The sequence below is a fragment of the Cupressus sempervirens genome, chromosome 7 (assembly GCF_028749045.1).
Source record: "Cupressus sempervirens isolate cs-2001-9-10 chromosome 7, ASM2874904v1, whole genome shotgun sequence".
NCBI classification, from domain to species: Eukaryota; Viridiplantae; Streptophyta; class Pinopsida; order Cupressales; family Cupressaceae; genus Cupressus; species Cupressus sempervirens.
Genome location: NC_143124.1, coordinates 709,503,329 through 709,526,986, shown reverse-complemented (window position 1 = coordinate 709,526,986; position 23,658 = coordinate 709,503,329). Strand labels below are relative to the sequence as shown.

At 36.0% G+C, this 23,658-nt stretch overlaps 1 protein-coding gene across 4 annotated transcripts in view; it reads left to right on the top strand.

Moving 5' to 3' along the window:
* The first annotated feature begins 376 nt into the window (after nucleotides 1–376).
* The window catches only part of LOC149549187 (Rab3 GTPase-activating protein non-catalytic subunit), a 131,398-nt gene continuing 108,116 nt past the window's right edge, over nucleotides 377–23,658 (top strand). The window contains exons 1-2 of one of the 4 annotated variants that reach the window (XM_089792601.1): nucleotides 439–617; nucleotides 783–1,236. In XM_089792601.1, coding sequence (XP_089648727.1) covers nucleotides 898–1,236 — 339 coding nt within the window. In that variant the 5' untranslated portion in view covers nucleotides 439–617; nucleotides 783–897. Of the gene's footprint in view, nucleotides 1,237–23,658 lie in introns of all 4 variants that reach the window. The other 3 variants (XM_089792600.1, XM_089792598.1, XM_089792599.1) reach the window with 3 other exon arrangements.

The following is a 23,658-nucleotide window of genomic DNA, read 5'->3' as shown; positions in this document are numbered from 1 at the left end:
TGCTTAGCTGAGAACCAACTCTCACCAACTTCGTTGTGAGATCGGACGTTGGAAGAGGCTAAAGGAGGCTTGGGAAGAGAGAATTTGCAAATTTTGCAATTTTGGGAAAGTGAAAATTGAACAGCACTTTATTTTAGAATGTGAGGCCTACAAGAGTAGTAGAGATAAATTTGCGGACACTATATGTGATAGTTCTTGGCATAACCTATTCAACGAAGAGTACATTGAGCAATTGGGTGAACTCATCATCATCCTACACAATCAACAAACATTGCTACTTAAGTATGCTAGAGTTGTCTTGTTGTCCCATAGGCCATTTTTAGCCTCGTGGACGTTAAAATTTTATCTATCTATCCGAACAAATTTGGAGATGGTCAGAGCAGGTCTTCGAAGCAAAAACTGAGCCGCGTGAAAAAAGGAGGATTCCTACTAACAATGAATTTAAAAAGCAGATTGCCATTTGATGGCTGCAAACATCACCGAAAAGTTGTGTAGAACGAGTAAGAAAAAATTTAAGGAGTTTTCCTCACGGATTTCATGGAACCGCAAATAAAATATAGAGAGGATGAATTTGCAGTGTGGGGGACGACATGCCACCATGGAAGCCTAACCCAAAGGTATAGCTTTTCAATATAGCTGTTGCATCTGTAACTAAGTGGCTACAAATTTCTTATGAAGACAAAGCTGATTTCCAGAAATTCATAATTCAGGACAAACCTAGCAATTTGACTTATTTAATCTTCACCAGCAAAAACATTGAAATTATATGATTCAAATCACAGTGTATGAAGCTCAATGCGCTCAAAGCAATACGTCGAAAATAAGGTTCAAAGTGTGAAGTGGGTTTTAAGAGTAATGCGATTCTGATAAAGAATTGCCCAACACAAGCAAACAAATATGATGGGAGGAGGCCTCATAGAATTGGGGTGCATAGCATGCGAAGAACTGGGAGAACTAGGAGCAGGCAAAGAAGGGTGGCTTCACACTAACCCTAACTTGAAGCTTGCACTCACCTCTCATTACCTGGCCCTGGCAAATCAATCTCTAGTTATTGTGCTACATTATGACGGTGAGGGTTCCCAGATTGTCATCCGCCCATCTATGTCTGCGGCAGTGGAAGGACATATTACCGCAATGGAATGGCTGGCATTTGATCAAGATCAAACTCTTGCTCTCGGCACTTCTCATGGATTTCTGCTTATTTACTCCTCGGCCGGAGATTTGTTACACAAACAGGTAAATATTAATAAAATTTATGCAACTGTTGGATTTATAGGAATATTTGTTTGTTGCACATGGTGATTCGAGTTGGTCCAATTTAATTGAGTTCAGCTATGTAACTTCACTAATCTCAAATTCACTCGTCAACCTAACTAACAAAGCCAGTTGAAACTCTTTTGGGTGCTTCTAGTAAGACAATTTAGCAGAGAATGATAGTTTGCAGAAAATACAGAGGCATGCCATAGATGCAGAATGGTTTTTGGACCAAAGAGGACTTGTAGAAGCAGACTACCTGAGAGTTTTATCTACATCTTTGCCATCGGTTGAAACCGTTCTGCACAGAAACATAAACTTACGAGGGAGTTTGTACCATCCCAAGAACTGTCTCACAATGAACAGAACGAAGGGGCCGGTTCGCCAATTTGTGTCATTCAAAACCATCCTGGATTTGTGAAGGGCTCGCACAAGGTCAAAATTGTATAGATGAGGACAGATTAGTAGACTCTATTGAATTAATCAAAGCTGAAGCATTTGAAATTCCATCTCTTCAAAAGTAATGATTTTAGACTGCAGAGTTGGTGTTTGTGTACGTCTCTCTGGGATCATGCAATGCTACCTTGGTTGAGTGTTTAGCAAGTTGGAGCATGCCATGTGCAGAAGGCATTATTTCATATTATCGCAAAAAGTTCTTTCCATTTCTCTGCAGCTTCTTTGTATGTATATATGGATATATTGTGGAAGTTAAAGAAGCACAATTGTTTTATGAAGAGGTTATTTGTAACCTAGAAGATGCGTCAGAAGAGGAAGAAAGAAGACAAAAAAGAAAGGAGCACATCTGGAACATGAGAGAGGAATTCAAGAAGAAAACCCTACAGCCCCAATCCAGGGAATGGCAGGAATATTAGTTGCACAAAATATTGAAGGATACGGGGTGACAGATGAGTGGCAACAGTTTATGTAGAACCCAAGACCATTAATAAATTAGAATTACCAATATGAAACTAGCAGATTAACATTACCATTTCTACTATTGAAATCTCGTACACAGAAGTTGCCATAGTTGAAGTTTGTTGTGGGATAATATAACCTTAACACTTCAATGTATAGCATTCCATTTGAATGCTTGAATCTGGGATGTTAATGATTGCAAAAGTAAGGCCGTTGCCATGAATTTCAAAGAATTCTTCATTAGCTTCAATTCAGATTGTGAACAATACCAGTTTTTGTCATGGATTGTGCCATGTCTAATACTTCCACAGCAGAAAATAAAGATACTTGCAAAGTATTACTTTAGTTTCAAGAAAGAATCCAGAGACATCTAATGAAGAGAATGAACATCACTGAACTATGCCTGTAGGTGGTAGTCACTTTATCTTCATTGAAAGCTTGCTTATTCAGGATTCCAAATATTTTGTCTCTATGACTATCCCAAATTCAACAAACAGAGAATAACCAAGGTTCTATTCATGATGGACGGTTATAGTTACCTAATAATATCATGGGTATTTGGGCTTGCCTTTTGATGCAAGACAAGGGTATCACACAAAATCCTTTCTCTTGATAAAAATCAAAAGCCAAAAGGATGCTTTCAACAGGTTTAAAATCTGCATAACATAACTCTTAACTATTCATTCAAATTCCTGACAAATCATTACATAAACTTCTCAAAACTGCGATTACATCAATTGCAGCTTCCAGGGGTGATCTGATCTACAAAATTGAGAACAATTAGAAATGTTTGACAGATATCATCTCCTTTAGGCTTTATAACATCTTCCTTAACTGGCTGCTTTTTAATACATTAAAAACATCTTCCTTCACTGTGATTGTAGCTCTTCAAACCTGCAAACCATTTGCTGCTGCCAATACTTCTTCAACCTACAAAGATATGTCAATTCCATCTCCCATCCCAAAACTATGCCCAAGAACCTGTCCTTCAAATTCTTGAAATGACAAGCTAAAATTGTCCCCTCCCACTCTAATTTTTTTTAGAAAATGCTATGAAAGCCTTAAAGAAGCATTCCTTAAAAAATTAAATGCTCACCACTTCTCTCCTGTGTTATTTTCAGACACATTCTGATTTTTGCTAATATTAGACTCAAACTAAAGGAGGAATGTAACAGAAAAACTAGAAGAGTCAGAAGGTTCTGATGGGTTCCCTCCACGTGGATGTCCCTGTATACACCTATGGTGGAAATATAAATGTTTCTAGAGTGAAACTCAAACATTTATAAGTTTTGTGCTTATTCTAAACCCATTTCTCTGCCTTATCCATCTGATTATGCTTTATCAGTTTTCTCTGCAATTTGATGTCTCTTTCATCTTCCATTTTTTTCTCTCTCTCTCTCAAATTTTTCACATAATTTAGCTCCCACCAATATGCACAAGGAAACTTTGGCAAATCATAAGCTTCAATTTCATCCTCTTTAGCAAAATAATCAAGTTTGTCAATCATCTCTTTCCTTGAAACTACTGCAACAATTTTTCCATCATCTTTCTCTTCTGCAACATTATGTTCCTCCTCCTCTCTGTCTTTTAAGAGACACTTTTCATGTGCAAATTCTTTCTCCTTTGCTTTCACATCACCTTTAGTGAAATAATCTAGAGATTCATCTTTCCCATCCTCCAACAAACTATTAGTTGCAAGGTCTTTATCTTTAACAATCTCTTTATCATTCAACAGATTATCAAGTGACTCAACCTTCAGTTGCTCATCTTCTTCCTCATTTGTACCTTCATTTCTAAATGTGTTAATTGCTGCAATTATGCCAATCTTAACATCCTTGAACAAATTAGATTCATGAATATTCTCACAAAATCAGATTTTACCTCTTTTTCCTCCACTGAAACTGTAATTCCGCCCTTCCAAAATGCAATCAACACTGCTGCAACTTGCATGAGCAAATCATAACCTTTGTCGTCATCCTCATTGAATATTTTTAGCTCCATTAATAAAACATAACCAGTGTTCTTACATACCTTTTTATCAGTCTTACTCACAGGTTTCAATTTGTGTCGAGCTTCATCCTTCATCAATGTTTATGTGTTTGCACTGTTATGCACTGCCTTCCTATCAAACTGTCATGGTCTTCCGGATAACATATTGTTGAGAATAATAGCAGCGATAGAGATCTGTCTACCCATTTTTCTTGCTGCATATATTATATTTGTTATTCATTTCCGGCACTTATCTCTCCTGACATATCTTCCTTGATGATGTTTGAGCTCTCATCATGCCTTCTCTTTTTTGGTCTCACGTTTTCTAAGTATATGGCTCAGAATATTTCTGTTTGTCTTTCTTTGTTGATCTGTGTCTTCTTCATCTTCTATCATATTCCTGTGTTTTTGGCATTTGGCTGTATTGCCATGGAAATACATCTCAGCTGATGATATGGCACGATTTTTCTCCTGGCGTCGCATTTCTGCGGAATGTGGCAGGGAAACGAACGCCCAACTCAAACATTGCTAGTTACATAAAAATAATAAACATTTTTGTAGGCGAATGCGAGAGTCGGATATCGAAGGAGCAATGGCTCGCTGATAAGTTCGAGGTTCAGGCGGTGCAGCAGCTTCTCCTGGGGAAAGGAAAGGAAATAACACCTCAGAACTCAACAGCGGGAGCAGCTTTGGAAATTTTCTTTGCACAATCGACGAACGGACGATTTTTTCCAAAGTACCAGGGTAGACTGTCAAATTTTGGGCCCTCCTTACAGAAAGCGAAACTCTCTGCCCAATTCATACAAGGAAGGGACGCGAACGGGCCTCTTTTGGCTTGCGGGAGCAGCTTTCTCAATCCAACCATTCATTTGTTCGATCTGTAGCTACGACTTCCTGTTTCTTCGACTTTACAGCTCAGATTCGTAGCCCCCACTTCCCACAATCCTGTAAAAGATTCCCAATACCGGCAGATCTCATTAAAAAAAATGGCTGCAGAAACTCAAAAATCCCTCAAAAATCCCTCTAACACTTAATGGACGGCAGACGGCAGACAGAAAAATTACAGTCGAAGGGTATTGGGGCATGTGGAGGTCGCGGTTTCGAATCTCGGAGGGGAGTACAATAGTGTGTACCAAGTTTTGTTGAGGGTTTGACCGAAAGATCTCATAATAGTGGGACCAGGGCAGCAGACACAAGGAAATAACAAGAAACAGCGTGGGCGCTTCTGTAAGAAACAGTGGGACCAGGGCAGCAGACACAATACCAGACAGGGTTCAGATCCTAGGTAGGCCCGTTTCCAAGGGTAAAACGAAGAGTGGGGCCCAGCCCACAGCAAGATAGTGGCAGGCCTTAAGCCAGGGGTTTCAAGGTGCACTTTTTGGTTTTGTTTTATATATTTGCTCCTGTTAGCTTTTGTTTCGCCCTTCTTTCTTTTGATCAATGGAAAAACAAATTGAGGATACACAAATGAGAAAACAAACGGTGGATATGCAAACCATGGAAAAACAAACCATCTCATTGGTAAAAAACGGTCAAGAAATTATGGTACACTTTGAAACTAACCATTTAGGGCAAGTCAAAATGGCATCACTTGGCAAGACAGGAAAATATATCTGGGTCAATGTTAAACAGTTCAAGGGCATTTTAAAACGTAGACTTGCTCGTATGAAAGGGTCACAGGACAAGCAAAAACACGGGCAGAGATTGCATAAACAAGTCAAAATGTGCCCTCCTCCACACTTAAGTGGTGACAGTCATCTGTATGGTAGTAATAACTTCGATGAGTCTGTCAGTTACAGCCCTACCTCCACACCTCTCGCTTGGTGCCCAGATCTTTATGTGCAAGAACTTTTGAGGGCCAAGAGGAGGTTGGAGCTCCTAGAGGCTAAGGAGCAAGAAAGTTACCGCAATATACAGGTGCTAATTGCAACAAATAAAACTCTTGCAGATGATAACAACACTTTAAAAGCTCAAATCTCAACGTTGCAAGAAACACTTTTAGCCGGGAAGCTTGAATGGCAGAATATGAAGGATGAATGGAAAAACCTGAATGTGACATTGGAAACAAACAAGGTCACAGCAAATACCGAGTCATCTCATAATAAGGAGAAAACGATTCTTCACACTAGTTTGCCAGGAAAGGCAGATGGTGAAGAGAAGAGAAGGAGTTTTGCAGAAGTCACCAAAACTTGGGACAAAAACAGCAAACACCCTGATATGGCAAGAGAAGAGGCAAAGATTCGTGTGAACACGCAAGACAAAGAGGTCAAGGAAAGGTAGCTTAGGGCATCCAATATAATTATCAAGGGGATAAAAGACTATGGGGAAGGCGAACATACCCTTGACCTAACGAGGGATTTCCTACAAGATGTGCTGTTGTGGCAAGGACAAATCTGCCAAGCTTGGAGGGTTGGCAAACCACACGCTGAGAGAAATAGGCCAATCAAGGTAGTCATGCTCAGCATTAGCGACAAACAAAATCTACTTAACAAAAAACAGCTTTTGTGGGGTTCTCGCTTCGTTTTAGAGGAGGATTTAACTATGAGACAGCAAGTAGAAAGAAGGATGGAAATGGAAAAAATCAGAACAGCTAGAAATGAAGGCAAAAGAGCTTGGATGTTCAAGGGAAAAGCAGTTATTGCTCATTTTGGCCACCGCTACAATGAAGGGCAGCAAGAAGGCAACAAAGGTGCAACAACAAACACCTTAACAGGCAGCGATACAACAAGATCCATAATCACACCTAGCGATAATAACTCAACTTTGAGTCTTTCGCATCAAAATAAATAGCAATCAATCTTAACCCAGGCGTCCTTAAGTTTAGTTTGTTGGAATTGCAGAGGTTATCCGTGGAGACGTGGGCCTGGGTTAGGGCCTATTGCGGAAGGCAAAGACATTATTTGTCTCATAGAGACACATGAGCATGAGGGATGTAAGACCCCATTGTTTGAAGGCTACTGGAAGATGGCAGTGTGGAATGAGGCAGCGGGAAATGGTAAAGGTTATGGAGGTATAATGGTTCTAGTAAAAGAAAAAGAAGGTCGTGTCATTCAGCTGGAAAAGACTGATTCTAATAAACAATTTATATGGCTCAAAATCGTGGAAAATAACACTCTTCTCAGGATTGCAGCTTGTTACTTTGCTCCACAAGTATCTAAAATTTATAAAAAGTGTGGTTTAGATCACAATGACCCTTATGCTACGTTAAAGAAAGATGTTGCTGTTTTTTCACAACGTGGGGATGTCCTTCTCGTTGGAGATTTCAATGCTAGGACAGCAAATTGGCAAGCAAGTATTTTCAGCTCCGAAGTAAATGATAACCCTATTTGGCTCACAGAAGAGAGAAATCATCCATGGGATAGAATATCCGAAGATGCTAAAGGCTGCAATCATTTTGGGGAAGAATTGATCACTTTGTGTGGCACATTTGATCTAATAATCTGTAATGGTTTGGCTAGATGGGCTAAGTCGGGCAATTTCACTTGCAACACATACAACGGGGCAAGTGTGGTAGACTATGTAATTTGTTCGCAGCATTTGTATAACAATATTGAAGAAGTTGAAATTGGAGAGCACATTTGGGATCTCAAATCAGATCATAGACCACTGTACGTAAATTTGTATTGGGCAAAGGATAGACGGATTGGGGCAAAAATCCAAGGCCCTCAACACCCACCTTCTCAGGGCAGAATTTTGTTAACTTCAGAAAATAGTAACACTTTCAGGGCTGCTCGTGAGGAACTTTGTATGGGACACCCTATGTATAAGCATGGTGTTAATAGTCATGATTTATCAAATCTGATTCACAAGGCTCTTTCAAAATGCAAGAGAGCAAAAAATAAAAAATCTGAAACTAATTGTTTTCCAGCCAATGCATGGTTTGGTAAGGAATGCAAGAGGGCTAGGAGAAATCTAAGGGAGTCAAATAAAACTAACCTTGACATTAAGACCTACAAACAGATCCTAAAGAAGAAAAAAATCGATTTTATGTCCACAAGGAGAGAGGAGCTAATTTTCTTGGGCAGAAATAACCCCAAACGTTTTTGGAAAGAACTCCAACCAAGGAGGAAGCAAACTGAAAATAATATTACTACCACCCAATGGTTTGATTATGCTAAGAAACTTTATGAACAAGAGGGTGGAGTGGGACAGCCACCTTTGGTCAATGATACCACAAATATTTTTACTGTGCAAGAGATAGAGACAGGGATTAAGAAGTTGGGTGGAGGCAAAGCAAAAGACCTTGTTGCGCTTCAAGCTGAATATTTGAAGTGGGGTATGAAAACTCTTGCACCGCACATCACTGAAATCTTCAACAAAATCTGCCAGGAAGGGTTTCCGAAAGATTGGACAATCAGCCTTGCAATACCACTTTTTAAGAGTGGTGATGTTAACAATCCCTCCAACTACAGGACTATAATGATCAATCCCCTCTTTGCTAAACTTTTTGGCAGTATGATAGAAACTAGGATCAGCAAATGGGCAGAAGAAAATCATAAACGTGCTAAAGGGCAAGCTAGTTTTAGGCCAAAGCACTCGACAGTGGATCACTGTGTCACTCTGAGACACATTATTGAAAAAGAGTGGGAGAAAAAAGAAGAGGTTTTTTGTTGCTTTGTTGACTTCAAAAAGGCTTTTGATACCGTTCCGAGAGACAAGCTTTGGTTGAGGATGGAAGAATTGGGGATTCCTAGGCATCTTAGAGCTGCTGCTCATAGAATGTACGAAGAGGTGAAAGTCAAAATCAGAACTTCAGATGGCATTTCAGAATGTTTTAGGAGCGATATCGGGGTCAAACAGGGCTGCCCTTTATCCCTTACTTTATTTGGTTTATATATTGACAAACTGGAAGAGTGGTTAAACACGCAAGAGCGTGAAGGCATTCAGCTAGGGGAATTTGTTATAAAGCTACTCCTATATGCGGACGACCTCATTTTAATTGCCAAATCTGCTTGTGGTTTGCAAGACCATCTATCTTCTCTTGAGCGCTTTTGTAGAATGGTGGGGATGCAAGTCAATATCAGCAAAACCAAGGTTATGATTTTCTCTAATAATAAAAAACAGCATCAACATGAATTTTATTACAATGGAAGTGTTCTCGAAGAAGTTGCGGAATATAAATACCTTGGCATCGATTTCAACAAAAAACTAAGCTGGTCTAGCTGCAGGTATAAAAGGATATTAGGTGGATGGAAGGCTTTCTACGCTCTTCAGAATAGGTGCCGTGAAGCGGAGTTGTGGGATTGGAAAACTATTCAAACCTTGTTTGGTCTTCTTGTGCTACCAGTTGTTCTTTATGGGTGTGAATTATGGGCCAGCAGCACTACTATAGCACAATGGAAACAAATCGAAGGAATCCAAAAGCGCTTGATTACAAGCAAGTTTAAAATTAAAAGCACTGTTCCATATGACATCATGCTAAGTGAAATGGGGGCTGCGCCTATTGAGGCACTTGCTATGGTTCGCCTTTTAAGCTATCTAAAAAGAATCGAAAAAATGGAAGAGAATAGATGGCCGAAAGTTGTCTTTAGTGACACACTATGTAAGCGAAAAAGGACATGGATGCAACAAAACATCAAGTGGATGAGTAAATGGAATATTCATTTCAATATGTGCCCCACAAGTAATAAAGAAATAAAGGTCTTTGTTATGGAGAAATTCTACAAGAGAAATTGGGGAAGCGAGATTGGGAGGAAGAAACTATATTATATAAATGAGTTCAACCCCACTTGTGATCAACTCGAAAAAGTGTACATAGGAGCCAACATTTCTTGGAGAGCTAAAATTCTTATTGCTCAGCTGAGAACCAACTCTCACCAACTTCGTTGTGAGACCGGGCGTTGGAAGAGGCCAAAGGAGGCTTGGGAAGAGAGAATTTGCAGATTTTGCAATTCTGGGAAAGTGGAAACTGAATAGCACTTTATTCTAGAATGTGAGGCCTACAAGGATAGCAGGGATAAGTTTGCGGATACTATATGTGACAGTTCTTGGCATAACCTGTTCAACGAAGAGTACATTGAGCAATTGGGGGGGCTCATCATTAGTCTACACAAGAGGCGAACAGCGCTACTTAAGTCTGCTTGAGTTGTCTTGCTGTCCCATAGGCTATTTTTGGCCTCGTGGACGTTAAAATTTTATCTATCTATCTATCTATCTTCTACGGCGTCCGTCTATTTTATGTATTTGTTGGCTTCCGTTCAATTATCCTATGTGGCAGTTTTCTGTGGCCTTCGACGCCCTTATTCGTGAAGCCACATCACTTATTGTAACTAGCAAGAGAGTTTGGCGGGTGAACTTTATGCATATCTTGCATTCATGATCGATCGTCATTGATATGTTGATTATGTGACATGTTTGTGTAACTGGTCTATTTGAAGGCAGTTTTCTTGTGGATCGTATTCAATTAGTTAATGATTATCTGCACAAAGAGCAAGATTTAAGATATTCAATCAAGTTCAATTTGATGGTTTCAGTGTGTCTCTTTGGTGAATATTCTGCAGTTTGTATTCAGTTTTACACAGTAGTCTCAGAGATGCTTTTCTTTATATGCATTGAATTCATTATGTTTTAGAGATATTGGCATTTCACATTACTGTTGATCAACATATGATCATCATGCTTTTGTAAAGACTGAAATGAGCTGAGAACTTGTAATGTTGTTTTGAGAATCAAGTAAAATAACTATTTGCAGTGGGCTGGGCTGTTTCCCTTGGTGAGGAGGGTTTTTCCAAAGGTAATCTCAGGTGTTACATGTTTGTTCTGAATAACTGTAGTTTCTTCCTTTATTCTGGTTCAAAATTTAAAATGGTATCATAGTGGGTTTGAAGTTTTTCGGTCTTGAACCAGAAGTTTTATGATATATTTTTTACTTCTTGATTGTTATTTTCTCCATATCAGCGTGTGAAGATGCTGACTGGTTTGAAAGTTGAGGATAGGTTAGATGGGTTTTCAAACTTTGCTTCTTGGAAACCAAGAGTGTTGATTGCTCTTGAGGAAAATGATCTTTTAGACTATATAAATTCTGATGTTGCAGAGCCATCCAATGATACTGGAAAAGCTCAGTGGAAGAAGAATAAAGTGATGGCCAAAAAGATCATAATTGACTCTGTCAAAGATCATTTGATTCCAGTAATTTTAAAGTTGGAATCAGCCAAGGAAGTGTTCAACACTCTGAAGGATTTTTTTGAATTTAATAAAGATGTCAAGAGGAGAAACTGTGGTCTCTTATTTCATGAAAATTACTGAATCAAAAAATCAACTTACCACTATTGGTGAATCTTTTGGAGATAAAGATCTTGTTATGCTGGCAATGAATCGTCTTCCTCATATATGGGAGTCATTCATTCAAGGCATTAGTGGAAGTGATGGACTTCCAGAATTTGATCATTTAATGACAGATTGCATTCAAGAAGGATGTAGATTGGAAGCAAGAGGAAGTAGTTGAAGAAGTCTTCAAGAATATGGTCTGGTTCTTGCAACTCATAACTCCAAAGGCAAAGAGAACAAAGAAAACTTCAAAAGATTCAAAGACAAAAGCTTTGAGTCAACCCCTGATTTCAAGAAAAAGAAAAGAGGTCTCTCTCGAGTTCAGTGCTTTAAGTGTGATAAATTTGGACATTTTGCAAGAGATTGCAATATGAGACCAAAACCTCATCAAGGAGTTGCTGTTGCTGATGTGGAAAATTCTTCTCCTCAAAAGGAGTCTAGCAATAATTTTTAAGGTTTCCTTTTTATTTCTGCACTTTCCAGTAATATTATTACAAACAGTGATACATGTTTGATTGACAGTGGTGCATCTTGTCACATTACTGGATACAAAGAACATCTTTATGGTTTGAATGAAAAAGACTCTCGTTTACAACTCATCATTGGTGATGATGCTAGTTATTCAGTAAAAGGTGCTGGCTCTACTTCTTTTAAATTGGATTTTGGTATACGCCTTCACTTAAGTGGTGTTATTTTTTCCAGGCATTAAAAGAAATCTGATTTCTATATCAGCCTTCAAAGATAAAGGATATCATGTGGCTTTCATTGATGGTAAAGTTTTGGCATGGAAAAAGAATTCTGATTTTAAAACAGCTCATGAAATTGAAGTGCGTCATGACAATCTCAACAAACTTTCAGCCTGTCCACTTCATGCACTTGCTCTAAGTTCATCCGAGAGGTTTGGTCATTAAATTTCAGAACTTTAGCCTCTATGGAAATGTTGTTGTTGGTCTTCCTAAATCAAATCAGAATCATGGAGGAGCAGGCAAGGGATGTGCTCTAAGTAAGAATATTTAAAGCACCTTTCATAGTAGTGAATCTAGAACTAAAGAAATTCTAGAATTGATTCAATCAAATTTATGCAGTCCCATGTTTGTGGCATCTCTTAGTGGATATTAGTATTATATTTCCTTCATTGATGATTTCTCTAGTAAGTGTTGGATCTATTTTCTGAAGTCCAAGGAATTTGATGAAGCGCTGTCTCGTTTCAAAGATTTTAAAGCTTTGGTTGAAATTCTATGTAACAAGAGAGTTAAAATTCTAAGATCTGATAATGGTGGAGATTATCTATCCTGAATTTTTCATAACTTTTGTGTTGAAGCTGGGATTAAGAGGGAGTTCTGTGTTCCCTATAATCCTCAACAAAATGGTGTGGCTGAAAGAAAGAACATGACGATTGTTGAGGCAACAAAATAAATGATTCATGATCAAAACCTTCTTACTTTTCTATGGGTTGAAGCTTGCAGGACAACAATACACATTCGAATTCGTTGTCCACATTGTTAAGTTTGTAGTTACAGTTAGATTGATATGATCATGAATTTCATTATTGATGGTAAATCATTATTAGATAAATATTCTTTTATATATATATATGGTTATTTGTATTATTAATATAATAACTAATGATGTTTAAACCTTCAAAACATGTCTCTTTGTCTCCTCCTCTCATACTTTTATGAGATCCAAATCTGCATTTGGAACATATTTATAACAATGGCAATATAATTACGTTTGTAGAACCGATCCATGTTATTTAACATGGTATAAGAGCCTAGTTGCAAATGTCAAAAAGGAGAGAATAAAACTGAAAAGAATACAGTAGCATCAAATGATACTCCATATTATTTAGTGGCTCCGCCCACCTTTGCCTAAAAAAAACAAAAACAAATGATACTCCAATGTGTAATAGAAAATCATAATAGAAAACAATATACCTATTGCAGAGGATAATATTTAAATTGCAGAAGAGAAACATATTGCATAACATATACTGTAGACATACATATCAATATTATAAAAATATGATGTCCATCATATAGTATGTATGACAACTGATCTGAAGGAAGCAATATGAAAACTATGTAGAAATACAGGAGATTTCAACTTCGTCAGGTCCCATTATGATGCACAAGTAGGAGAACAACTCTATTACTAAAACCACAAGCACCTGGGCCTCAACTTCTTCTTCCAATCTGGCCAGTATTGTTTTCGAGCTTTATCTGTCCCAATTGGGCTGGAACATGGACAAAAATTACATAAGCAAGATTATGTTGGATGTAGATGACATCTACTCCCTACTAGAATCCTTCTTGTACCATTGAAGTTTTTTTGTTAGAAACAACATTGATTCACCATCAAACAGTCTAACCGTAGATCAGATTGACATTCATCTGGCTTCAACTTAGCCCATTTGTGTTTATTATTTTGTTTCACAAATTTTTTTTCTCATTATCTCGAAAGCTTTGAAGATATGAGATGAGCTCCTATCATTATCACTCAGACCTCATTGTCCACCTCTAATCTCAGGTCAATGTCTTCACATTGAGTTCTACAGACTTCTAAATTGCACACCCTCCACTTCTATTTCCCAGCGCCAATGTTTTAAGCACGTCCTAAGTTGAGTTCCAATTGTAGAAGATTCCGTCGACATTGTTTTGCGATCACAACCAACATTGAAGCCCTTTAGAAAGCGGTGTCGAATAAAATAAAAAGATTCACCACTCTAGAGTGGCCTACGTGGAAAAAGACTCTGTAGTTGAAATGACAATCAAAGGGACATGAAAGTACAAAATAAAAGTACATGGGTATCGAATAGGTTATTCACCCACAACTAATACATAATTATAGATAAATGGAAGAAGGTAGACCGGCCGCTAAAAGGAGGACTAACATGTAACATGGAGGAGGACCCACTATTCGAGAGTTTATAGAAGTCACCGGAAATAAAGAGTATAACAAACCAATGCCCAAAGTTGGCCTATGGAAGGTGTAAAATAGTCAAAGGCAATATAAGGTGAAGGAAAGTTATGTTAATGACATTGTAGTAAGAAGAAAAGTGTGGGGAAAGAGAAGGAACTTATTTTTTGGACACTTACATTTTTTTTTGGAAAGACATAATTGTCTTGATATAATCGTGCACAACCTATAAAGGTTGCCACACTTGTTAGTAATCCTAAAAGACAAAATCCAAGTTAGCACTAGGTCTTAAATATATATGACATGAAATGACTAAGACCACTACGAAAATGAATATGAGTAGGTTGAATATTTATTATGAAGATTTGTTTTATTTGGAGCTCACAAGATTAAAGTCGTTTGTCAGGGCTTCGATTAGTTAACGGATTTTGTTAATATAATGCAATTATGCATTAAAAAAAATAAAAATTAAAGAAGGTTTGGAATCACAGGGAAGAACTACATATTCAGATATAACAAATGTTGTAAAATTGATATGCCTGGATATGATATCTCACAACTAATATTCAACATCTGCATAAATCATTATATATATAGAAATGACATTTGGAATTGATAGGAGCAGGGTTGGGTATGAGAATACACAGGGATACATCAGTGAACTTTGAGTCAGTGTTTTAGTAATCCAATCACTTCTCTGTATAGTGATGGCTCATTAGCTCTGGAAACATAGTAGAATACATATGCCTACCAAACAACACATTATTAAGATTAGTTGAGATAGAAAATCACATCAAATAGAGTGGGTGAATCATTGGTGAAAGAGGACTCGAAGGAAACTATCGAGACCTTACCAAGCACAGATAAGGAACCGACAAGGGGTTAAAACAAATTGATCGGATTGGATAAAGATACAGAGACAAATAAAAGATTGAGGACACCGTGCACATATACAATCCTTATGCGGAGGAGATTGATGAGTTCATAAAGTTTTTAGATGCATGCCTTCTTGGCACAAAGTTACAAGAGATGACGTTGCAAGCATTAAGGAAGGAAAGTTGAAGCTTCATATTAATGGACTTATCATGAATGCAAGTCTTGTAGTATATTCAAAGGATTCTATTTAACACATACACATTTGGTATGATAACCATCACCATAATTTTACTCAAGATACGTAGAGGAGATACAAGACTATAGTGGATCTTATGGGTGAACGATATAAGAGTGAGAATTTTACATTGTGGAGGAGAATAATAATCAATGTTACATTCCCACTTGAAACATCTTTAGAAATGAGATGTTACATTCTCAAATGTCTTTGAATCTTCATGTGCAGATAAGTATTTTTTTTATGTTTTACATTTATCTACTCTTTGTAGTCTCTCTTATTTGTAATTCTATACATACTGTAAGGGTTATTTGCCTTGATCTTTTCCTTTATGTTTGAGGATGTTCTTACAGGAAAAGAAGGTTGGTACTTTACACATGCTACCAAATATTGTGCGGACTCAATCTAATGATAGTAGCTCCAAAGACCCTGATGATCAAGATGGATGAAGTGAGGCTCTTGAAGCAAACATCTTTGATGATTAAAATTATGAGATCCTTCTACATTAAGAGGGAGTATGACACTTCTTCTAAGGCAACGCAGGAGCTTAGAAGGTTGATACTCAGAGGGAGTCTAGAAATACATGTGGGTGACTGCATGATGTTGATGGGCCTACTCCTCTATATATCATGAGGAAGTGATGAATTATCACCAAAAAGTTAGAAAATTGATATCAGATTCAGAGTGAGTTTGATAGGTATCCTTGGGTGAAGAGAGTTTCTGAGGAAAACTAGAGGACCTGACTTCCCAAGATCGATGTTCAAAGGGAGAAATTTTGAGATGCAATCCTTTCTGGATTATATCTTCTCTATGAGAAGAAGTTCTAAGAGAAATTCTTTGTAATGCGCTCTCCTCTATGAGAGAGAAGTCTGAGGTGAAAACCCTTGTTCCATCCTCTAGTTGCAGCTATGGTGGGTCCACCCTCTGACTTGGTTCATGGTGGATATCATGTGAGTTACTACATGATGTTGTTGTGATTATGTCATGAAAGGTGACGATTTTAATTGATGTATATATTTAGAGGGGAGCTATTGAAAGGTGACGATCTTATTAATAACTGAACCTATTATCATAACAGACTACATTAAGTTGTCTTGGAGTGCCGAAAGTTATGATAACGAACATAAGGTAAATATTGAAAAGTGACTATCTTATCAATAGTAGACCTATTTCCTAACACCAAAATGTGTTGGAGCGAGTGTTATTGTGGTTCTTTAGGTCGGATTTTGTCGAACACCATGAAATTAATTTGTTATGGTTATTTGGGCTGGATCTTGCTAGACACCATAACATAAATTTATTATATACCACTTAAGGTGGTGTTTAAACTTACATTAAAGTCGTAGAATTTGCTTCAATTCCCTCTTTGCTAAAGAAGAAGTGTTGAGAAATTTAGCCTCATTGTGAATGGAAGCCAATTCCATATGTAATATATACTATTATATATATGTGTGCGTTGATAGATTTATGTTGATATCCTTAAATATGCTATTCTAGGATTATCATGCTAAGATTGTATCCCTTCATATACTCAAGAACATAAATGTTTTATATCAATCTTGTTGTTTTGCTAGGATTGTTTCTGGAAATGTAGTAACATTGTCAATGTAATTGATACTTTTCAAATGTAGATTTTGATCTCATATAAATATGAGAAGAGGAGACATGTCTCTTTAAGAGACATGTTCCTATAGTTAATCATCTTTAGTTAACTATATGTATAACTCACCTTTAAGCATATATATTAACCATATATGTAATATATTATTATATAATGTATAATATATATAGTATATATTATATATATATTATTCTTATCAATAATATAAGACAAAACAATGTTCATATAAATCATGAATACAAATATTCAATGTAATGAGTATATCACTTCGACTAATGCTATACTTCAACACTCCCTCTTAGCAAGGGAGAAGTGACAAAAATATTTGATGAGATATCAGATATCAAGGATATCTATACACAACATATTATTTGACTTTAACACTCTGAAAAAGTGACTTGTCAAATAACTACAATCACAATGTTGTGAACACTATCATAACATATATTATAATCTCTAATTGTCCGAAACAATATCTAGAGTAATCATAATGCTTTCGTTATCAATGACTTCTGGCATATCCGGAACAAAAATTGTCATAATAACAGGCCTATCATTTGTAAAATCGTCATCTTACAAAGATTACCTTTTGTCTGTTCGTTGTCATGGTGTCCGGCAAAATCCGGCCCAAAGAACCATGATAACAGGTCTACCATTTATAAGATTGTCATCTTATAATGGTTACCTTCTGTTTATATATGTAAATAAAAGATCGTCACCTTTCATTACATATCATATGTGAAATAGTAAACACTATGAACCTAGTCAGAGGGTGGTACAAAGGGTTTTCACCTCATTCTTCTCTCTCATAGAGGAGAGCGCATTATAAAGAATTTCTCTTAGAACTCCTTAAAGAGAAGATATAACCCACAAAGGATTGTATCTCAAAATTTCTCCCTCTGAACATTGATTTTGGGAAGTCAGGTCCTCTAGTTACTTAGAAACTCTCTTTACCTAAGGATGCCTTTCGAACTCCCTCTAAGTCTGATATCAATCTTTTGACTTTCTAGTGGTAAGTCATTACTCTCTCATGATATACTTCCTTATGATATACATAGGAGTAGGCCCATCAAAATCATGCAGTCATACACATGTATTTCTAGACTCCCTCTGAGTATTAATCTTCTAAGCTCCTGCGTTGCCTTCGAAGAAGTGTCATACTCCTTAATGTAGAAGAATCTCATGATCTTAATCATCAAAGATGTTTTCTTGAAGAGCCTCACTTTATCCATCTTAATCATTAGGGTCTTTGGAATTGCTATCATTAGATTTAGTCTGGACAATATTTGGTGGCAAATATTGCAAAGATCAAAGCAAATAACCCTTATACTATGTATAGAATTACAAATAAATGAATAGATAAGTGTAAAAGATACAAGTACTTATCTACCCATGAGGGTCATGGAATATCTCCTTTTCTAAGGATGGTTTAAGTGGGGATGAAACATTGCCTATTATTCCCTCCACAATGTAAAATTTTCACACTTATATCATTGAACACTTTTACATCAAAACAAATTTGACGACTCTTTCTAAGTTCCAACTTGCTCTTTTCATCCATTGAAGCTACAAACATTCATTAAGCTTAATAGTAGAAGCTAACACAAGCGCGTCCACAATACTCCAGTATCTTGATTGAGTATGATTGTGCCACTTGAATGACTCTACAACTCATAAGCCAAGTTTCATTTATTAAGGAGAGACTCGTAGATAATTTAATTTAAAGTCACAACTTTCTTATGATGTACACAAGGGGTAGGCCCATTCACATAGTTGCATGAATTTTAGTTCTCTTGATTGATACAATTTATCCATCACTGAAGATTCCGTCACAACATTGGTTTACTCCCTCTGAATCGATATCATTGACAGTTGATGAAACCATATCCTCTAGCTGCTCCCTCTTACGGATGTGTCAGAATCCCTCTGAACATAAATCTTCGAAGCTTCCAAAATAAACTTCCCTTTAACAAAGTGTTAAACTCTCTCCAAATCTGATATTAATCCTCCTTTTCCTGCAAGAACATTCTCAGAGGAAAAGATCAAGGCAAATGCTCGTATAGAAAAATAAGATACGCAAGGATAATAAATTCTCATTTGTACATCAATAATTCTTTTATTTGATATTTCATTCTACCAGACATTATTCTAAGAATGATCCCAATTATTTCAATATAATAAATATCTAATTTAAGTATATACATTAACCATACATATATTCCATCTTCTATAGATATACTTTAATCAATATTTTCAACATATTATTATTTTCCTACAGAATCAATACAATATTTCCTAACTATAACTTAGGATGTATGTATTGTCCATATACCCTTATAAATTTCATGATTGATGTCATTATTCGTAATGACCAGCTTTATTTATATACATTTTTCATGTAAAGAATTGATTATCAAAAATATTCTCATTTTATTTCAATAAATAAAATCATTTATATTTGTATTCAACTTGATAATAAAATATCATTAAATGAAATCAAAGATAACATCACCTTAAAATAATACCAAACAATAATTCATAACTTTGAATAATATATACATTCTAATCTATATTATTCCCATATATATATATTTAATAATCTTAAGTAATATATTCATAATGAAATAGAATAATACATACCTGTACCTTCCATCCACGTGGGTAACCTTCAATGTGTGGTGGATAGGTACTATAAAATGTATCTCCTCCGTAAGAAGCAATCTCGGCACTCGAATGGTCTTTTGGTGGTTCATTGATGTATCTGACCAATGAAAAGTCTCCTTTATCAATACCTTCTTAACTACTGCCTGCGCTTGGTATTGGCATGACCAACAATATTTACTCTTATTTATATATTACCTTAGAGATGAAATCTGACTTTTGAAAAGAATCATGTTTTTTGCACAATATCATTTTAAATGAACTACAATAATTATTGGTTCATTAGTTCATTTGAACAATTTGTAGTTCCCTATCATCAGGCATAAAGTTCTTAGTTTATATTATTTATTTACTTCCCAAACCAGTCATGCCACCACTCCATTCTTATATTGATTATTAATCTATTATTATGATCTTTGAATAACTTTCAACATTGTGAAATCTTGGTCACTCGATACATATATTTACTTTTGACGTTGGTAACAACTAATCTTCCTCTTCTATGTTGGACAACAACAACCAACACATATTTTTATATTATTTCCATCGCATATGAACCTTAATGACAATTCAGGTGGATCATTTGTTGATGATAAGCTCTACCGCCTCACTATTTTGTTGAGGTTCATAGTGTTATTTGTTTTATTCAATATACCATTTCATGATATATGCCTAGGTGTCTTTTCGCAAACCAACAAAAACTTGCCACATTTGAATGTATCGTGGAGAAAATACGCAAATTCAAAGCAATATTTTCCAGAATTTGATATGTTGCATTATCCGTTGGAGTTGATAATATCGACTGATAAGTTTCATTGATAACTGTCATGGTATATCATACCTAGCAGGCTTTTGTTGACTTGAGTTGAATTCGAAGGTACTTTTCATTCACTAAGGATAAATCTTTATGCAATTTCATGGATATAAGTTTCACAATAAAAGTGCAGTCTTAATTGCCACCTTTACTAGCATTGATCAACACATGGTGGAATACGGTGATTTGCAACATGATCTAGAATTAAACTCTCCAAATGGTTTCTACATGAATGCTTTGAAATGGAGAGTGCACGATTCTTTATTTGGGCAAGGAGGAGTGTGTGATCCATATATTTGGAAGTAAGTATGATAACTTAGGGGGCATCTTCGAAATCCTTGCCTGTGTTGCACCAACAAGCTTAGCATGTTGAATAGCACAATATATAAAAAATTCATGTTGGACCCATGTTATGTCTAATCTAAAAGTACAAGACTATAATATCGCGGATTACAATGTGCGTATATCATTGCCTATATAAGAAACCATTTCAATATAGGATAAGGAGCAAGGTCAACGAAATTCCTTGGAGACCTCAATAAAACCCTAAATCTAATGAAAGCTGCCAATTCGGAGAGCGCACGAAGGAGTAGATCCGAAAACGCTATCTCAAAAAAACAAATTATTGGGCTCTTTAAAATGGCAATGAGCATTGCAAGATTACCAGGCACCAGGCATGTTACGTACACGATTGACCAATGTTTTATCTTTGGTGTTCGAGGTGTTTAGCCCAACAATTTTCACTATTAGTCTGCTTTGAACTCCACGACAATTGGTTTCATGTGGAAGTGTAATCAAACCAATGATATCTGATTTTTTAAATTTTTTTTAATTTCCATGTTGAAGTGTCAAGTTTGTTCTCCATGTAGCGAGAGACTTCTAATTTTTGATGCCTTGTTAGTACCATTTCAATTTGATTTTCTTTCTATTACATTATAATTTCAGACCCCCTTGGATTTGCTTATAGCTAATATTCCTTTCTTGAATGGCTACATGTTATTTTCTTACATTTGCAGCCTGCTCTGATACCATGTTGTTTTGCTAGGATTGTTTCTGCAAATGTAGTAACACTGTCAATGTAATTGATGCTTTTCAAATGCAAATTTTGATCTCATATAAATATGAGAAGAGGAGACATGTCTCTTCAAAAGACATGTTCCTATAGTTAATCATCTTTAGTTAACTATAACTCACCTTTAAGCATATATACTAACCATATATGTAATTTATTATTATATAATGTATAATATATATAATATATATTATATTACGTATATAATATATATTATTCTTATCAATAATATAAGACATAAAACAATGTTCATATAAATCATGAAGACAAATACTCAATGTAATGAGTATATCATTTCGACTAATGCTATACTTCAACAAATCCTTCCTAAGTAAGAGGGAGTGCTAAGTTTGTAGTTATAGTCAAATTGATATGATCACGAGTTTCATTATTGATGGTAAATCATCATTAGATAAATATTCTTATATATATATATATATATTACATATATTACATTATATATATATTATACATATGGTTATTTATATTATTAATATACTAACTAATGATGTTTAGACCTTGGAGAAATGTCTCCTCCTCTCATACTTATATGAGATCCAAATCTACATTTGGAACATATCTATAACAATGGCAATATAATTACATTTGCAGAACTGATCCATGTTACTTAACACACATTAGATTCTTAACAACATGACTATAGAAGAAACTTTCTCAGGTATCAAATGAGACATTAGTTATTTCAAAATCTTTGGTTGCCTTGTATTTATTCACATTTCGAAAGAGAAAAGAATGAAGTTGGAACCTTTAGGAAATAAAGGGATATTTGTTAGCTATAGTGATTCTTCAAAAGCATATAAAACTTATGTTCCAAGAAAAAAACAAATTGAGATCAGCAGGGATGTCACTTTTGATGAAGTCATATCTTACAAATTATCCAAAGCTTCTAACTTTGAAAATGATGTAGAAAATGTTGAGTATCCCTCTACTTTAGCCTAAAGGGGCTAGAGACAAGGCACGGGCATATGCTTTTGAAGGACCTAACTATAATATTGTGTAAATGTGAAAAAATTATTAGTTGAGGCATATCTTGTTTGAAATACCACCTTGGATGGATAATAAGACATGACACAAGGGGTTGTCAATTTACCATAGATGAAAATAATAAGAGATATGAAATGCCTTGCTTCTTGCTTAGGAAGAGAAAAAGTTGCAAAGGGAAAGGGCAAAATTGGCCATGAGGGAAGCCGTTTTTGAATTGCAAGGTATCTCAAGACTTACATTATCTCCTTTTTAAGAATTATCTATTATTTTACAGTCACCATCATTAGTTTAGGATTTAGATTTTGCTAAAACAATGATCATTTCGTAATGAAATAATGTGGGTTTTGACTAGGTATCCCAACCAACCTTGATGACGAAGAAGTTGTTCTTGAGGGCATAGTGGGCTCTCAACGTGGCCCACAGATCTACAAATCTACCATCCCCTTGGCTTCCATATCTGCTGGTTGTAGTAGACCACTGCCACATACATCTATCTTTTTTGTGCACAAAAACATTCTTCAAGCACAACCATCACTGGAGGGTACAGGATGGAACAACGATGTGCATCAGCAAGTTACATTCAATGTGCCAACTTTTGGTTTTTTAACAACATTCCATTCAATGTTGCAACTAGCCGAATTTTGTCACAGGAATCACTGTAGTAGGAAAGGGCTATAAGGTGCCTACTCCTAAAGACTTGAGTGGGAGGTCAGCTCACTTGTTGTGATTTTTAAATGTTTTACTGTAGAAACCCTGTTCTGGCTATAACTTTATAACGCCAATTTCTTTTACTGAATTAATAGTTTGGCAATGTTTAAATCTTTTCTAATTTATTTAGTATTCCCCAAGTTTGATATGTAGAAGAAATTACAAGAATTTTGAAATGAGGATGCAAAATCCGATTATAACTGTAAGGACATTCTTGTATTTTATTTGAAAACCTCAAATCAGAATTACATATATAATTATTAAAATCAGAATGCCCAATGTTTAAAATAATGAAAACCTGATTTGTTCTTTGCGGATTTCAA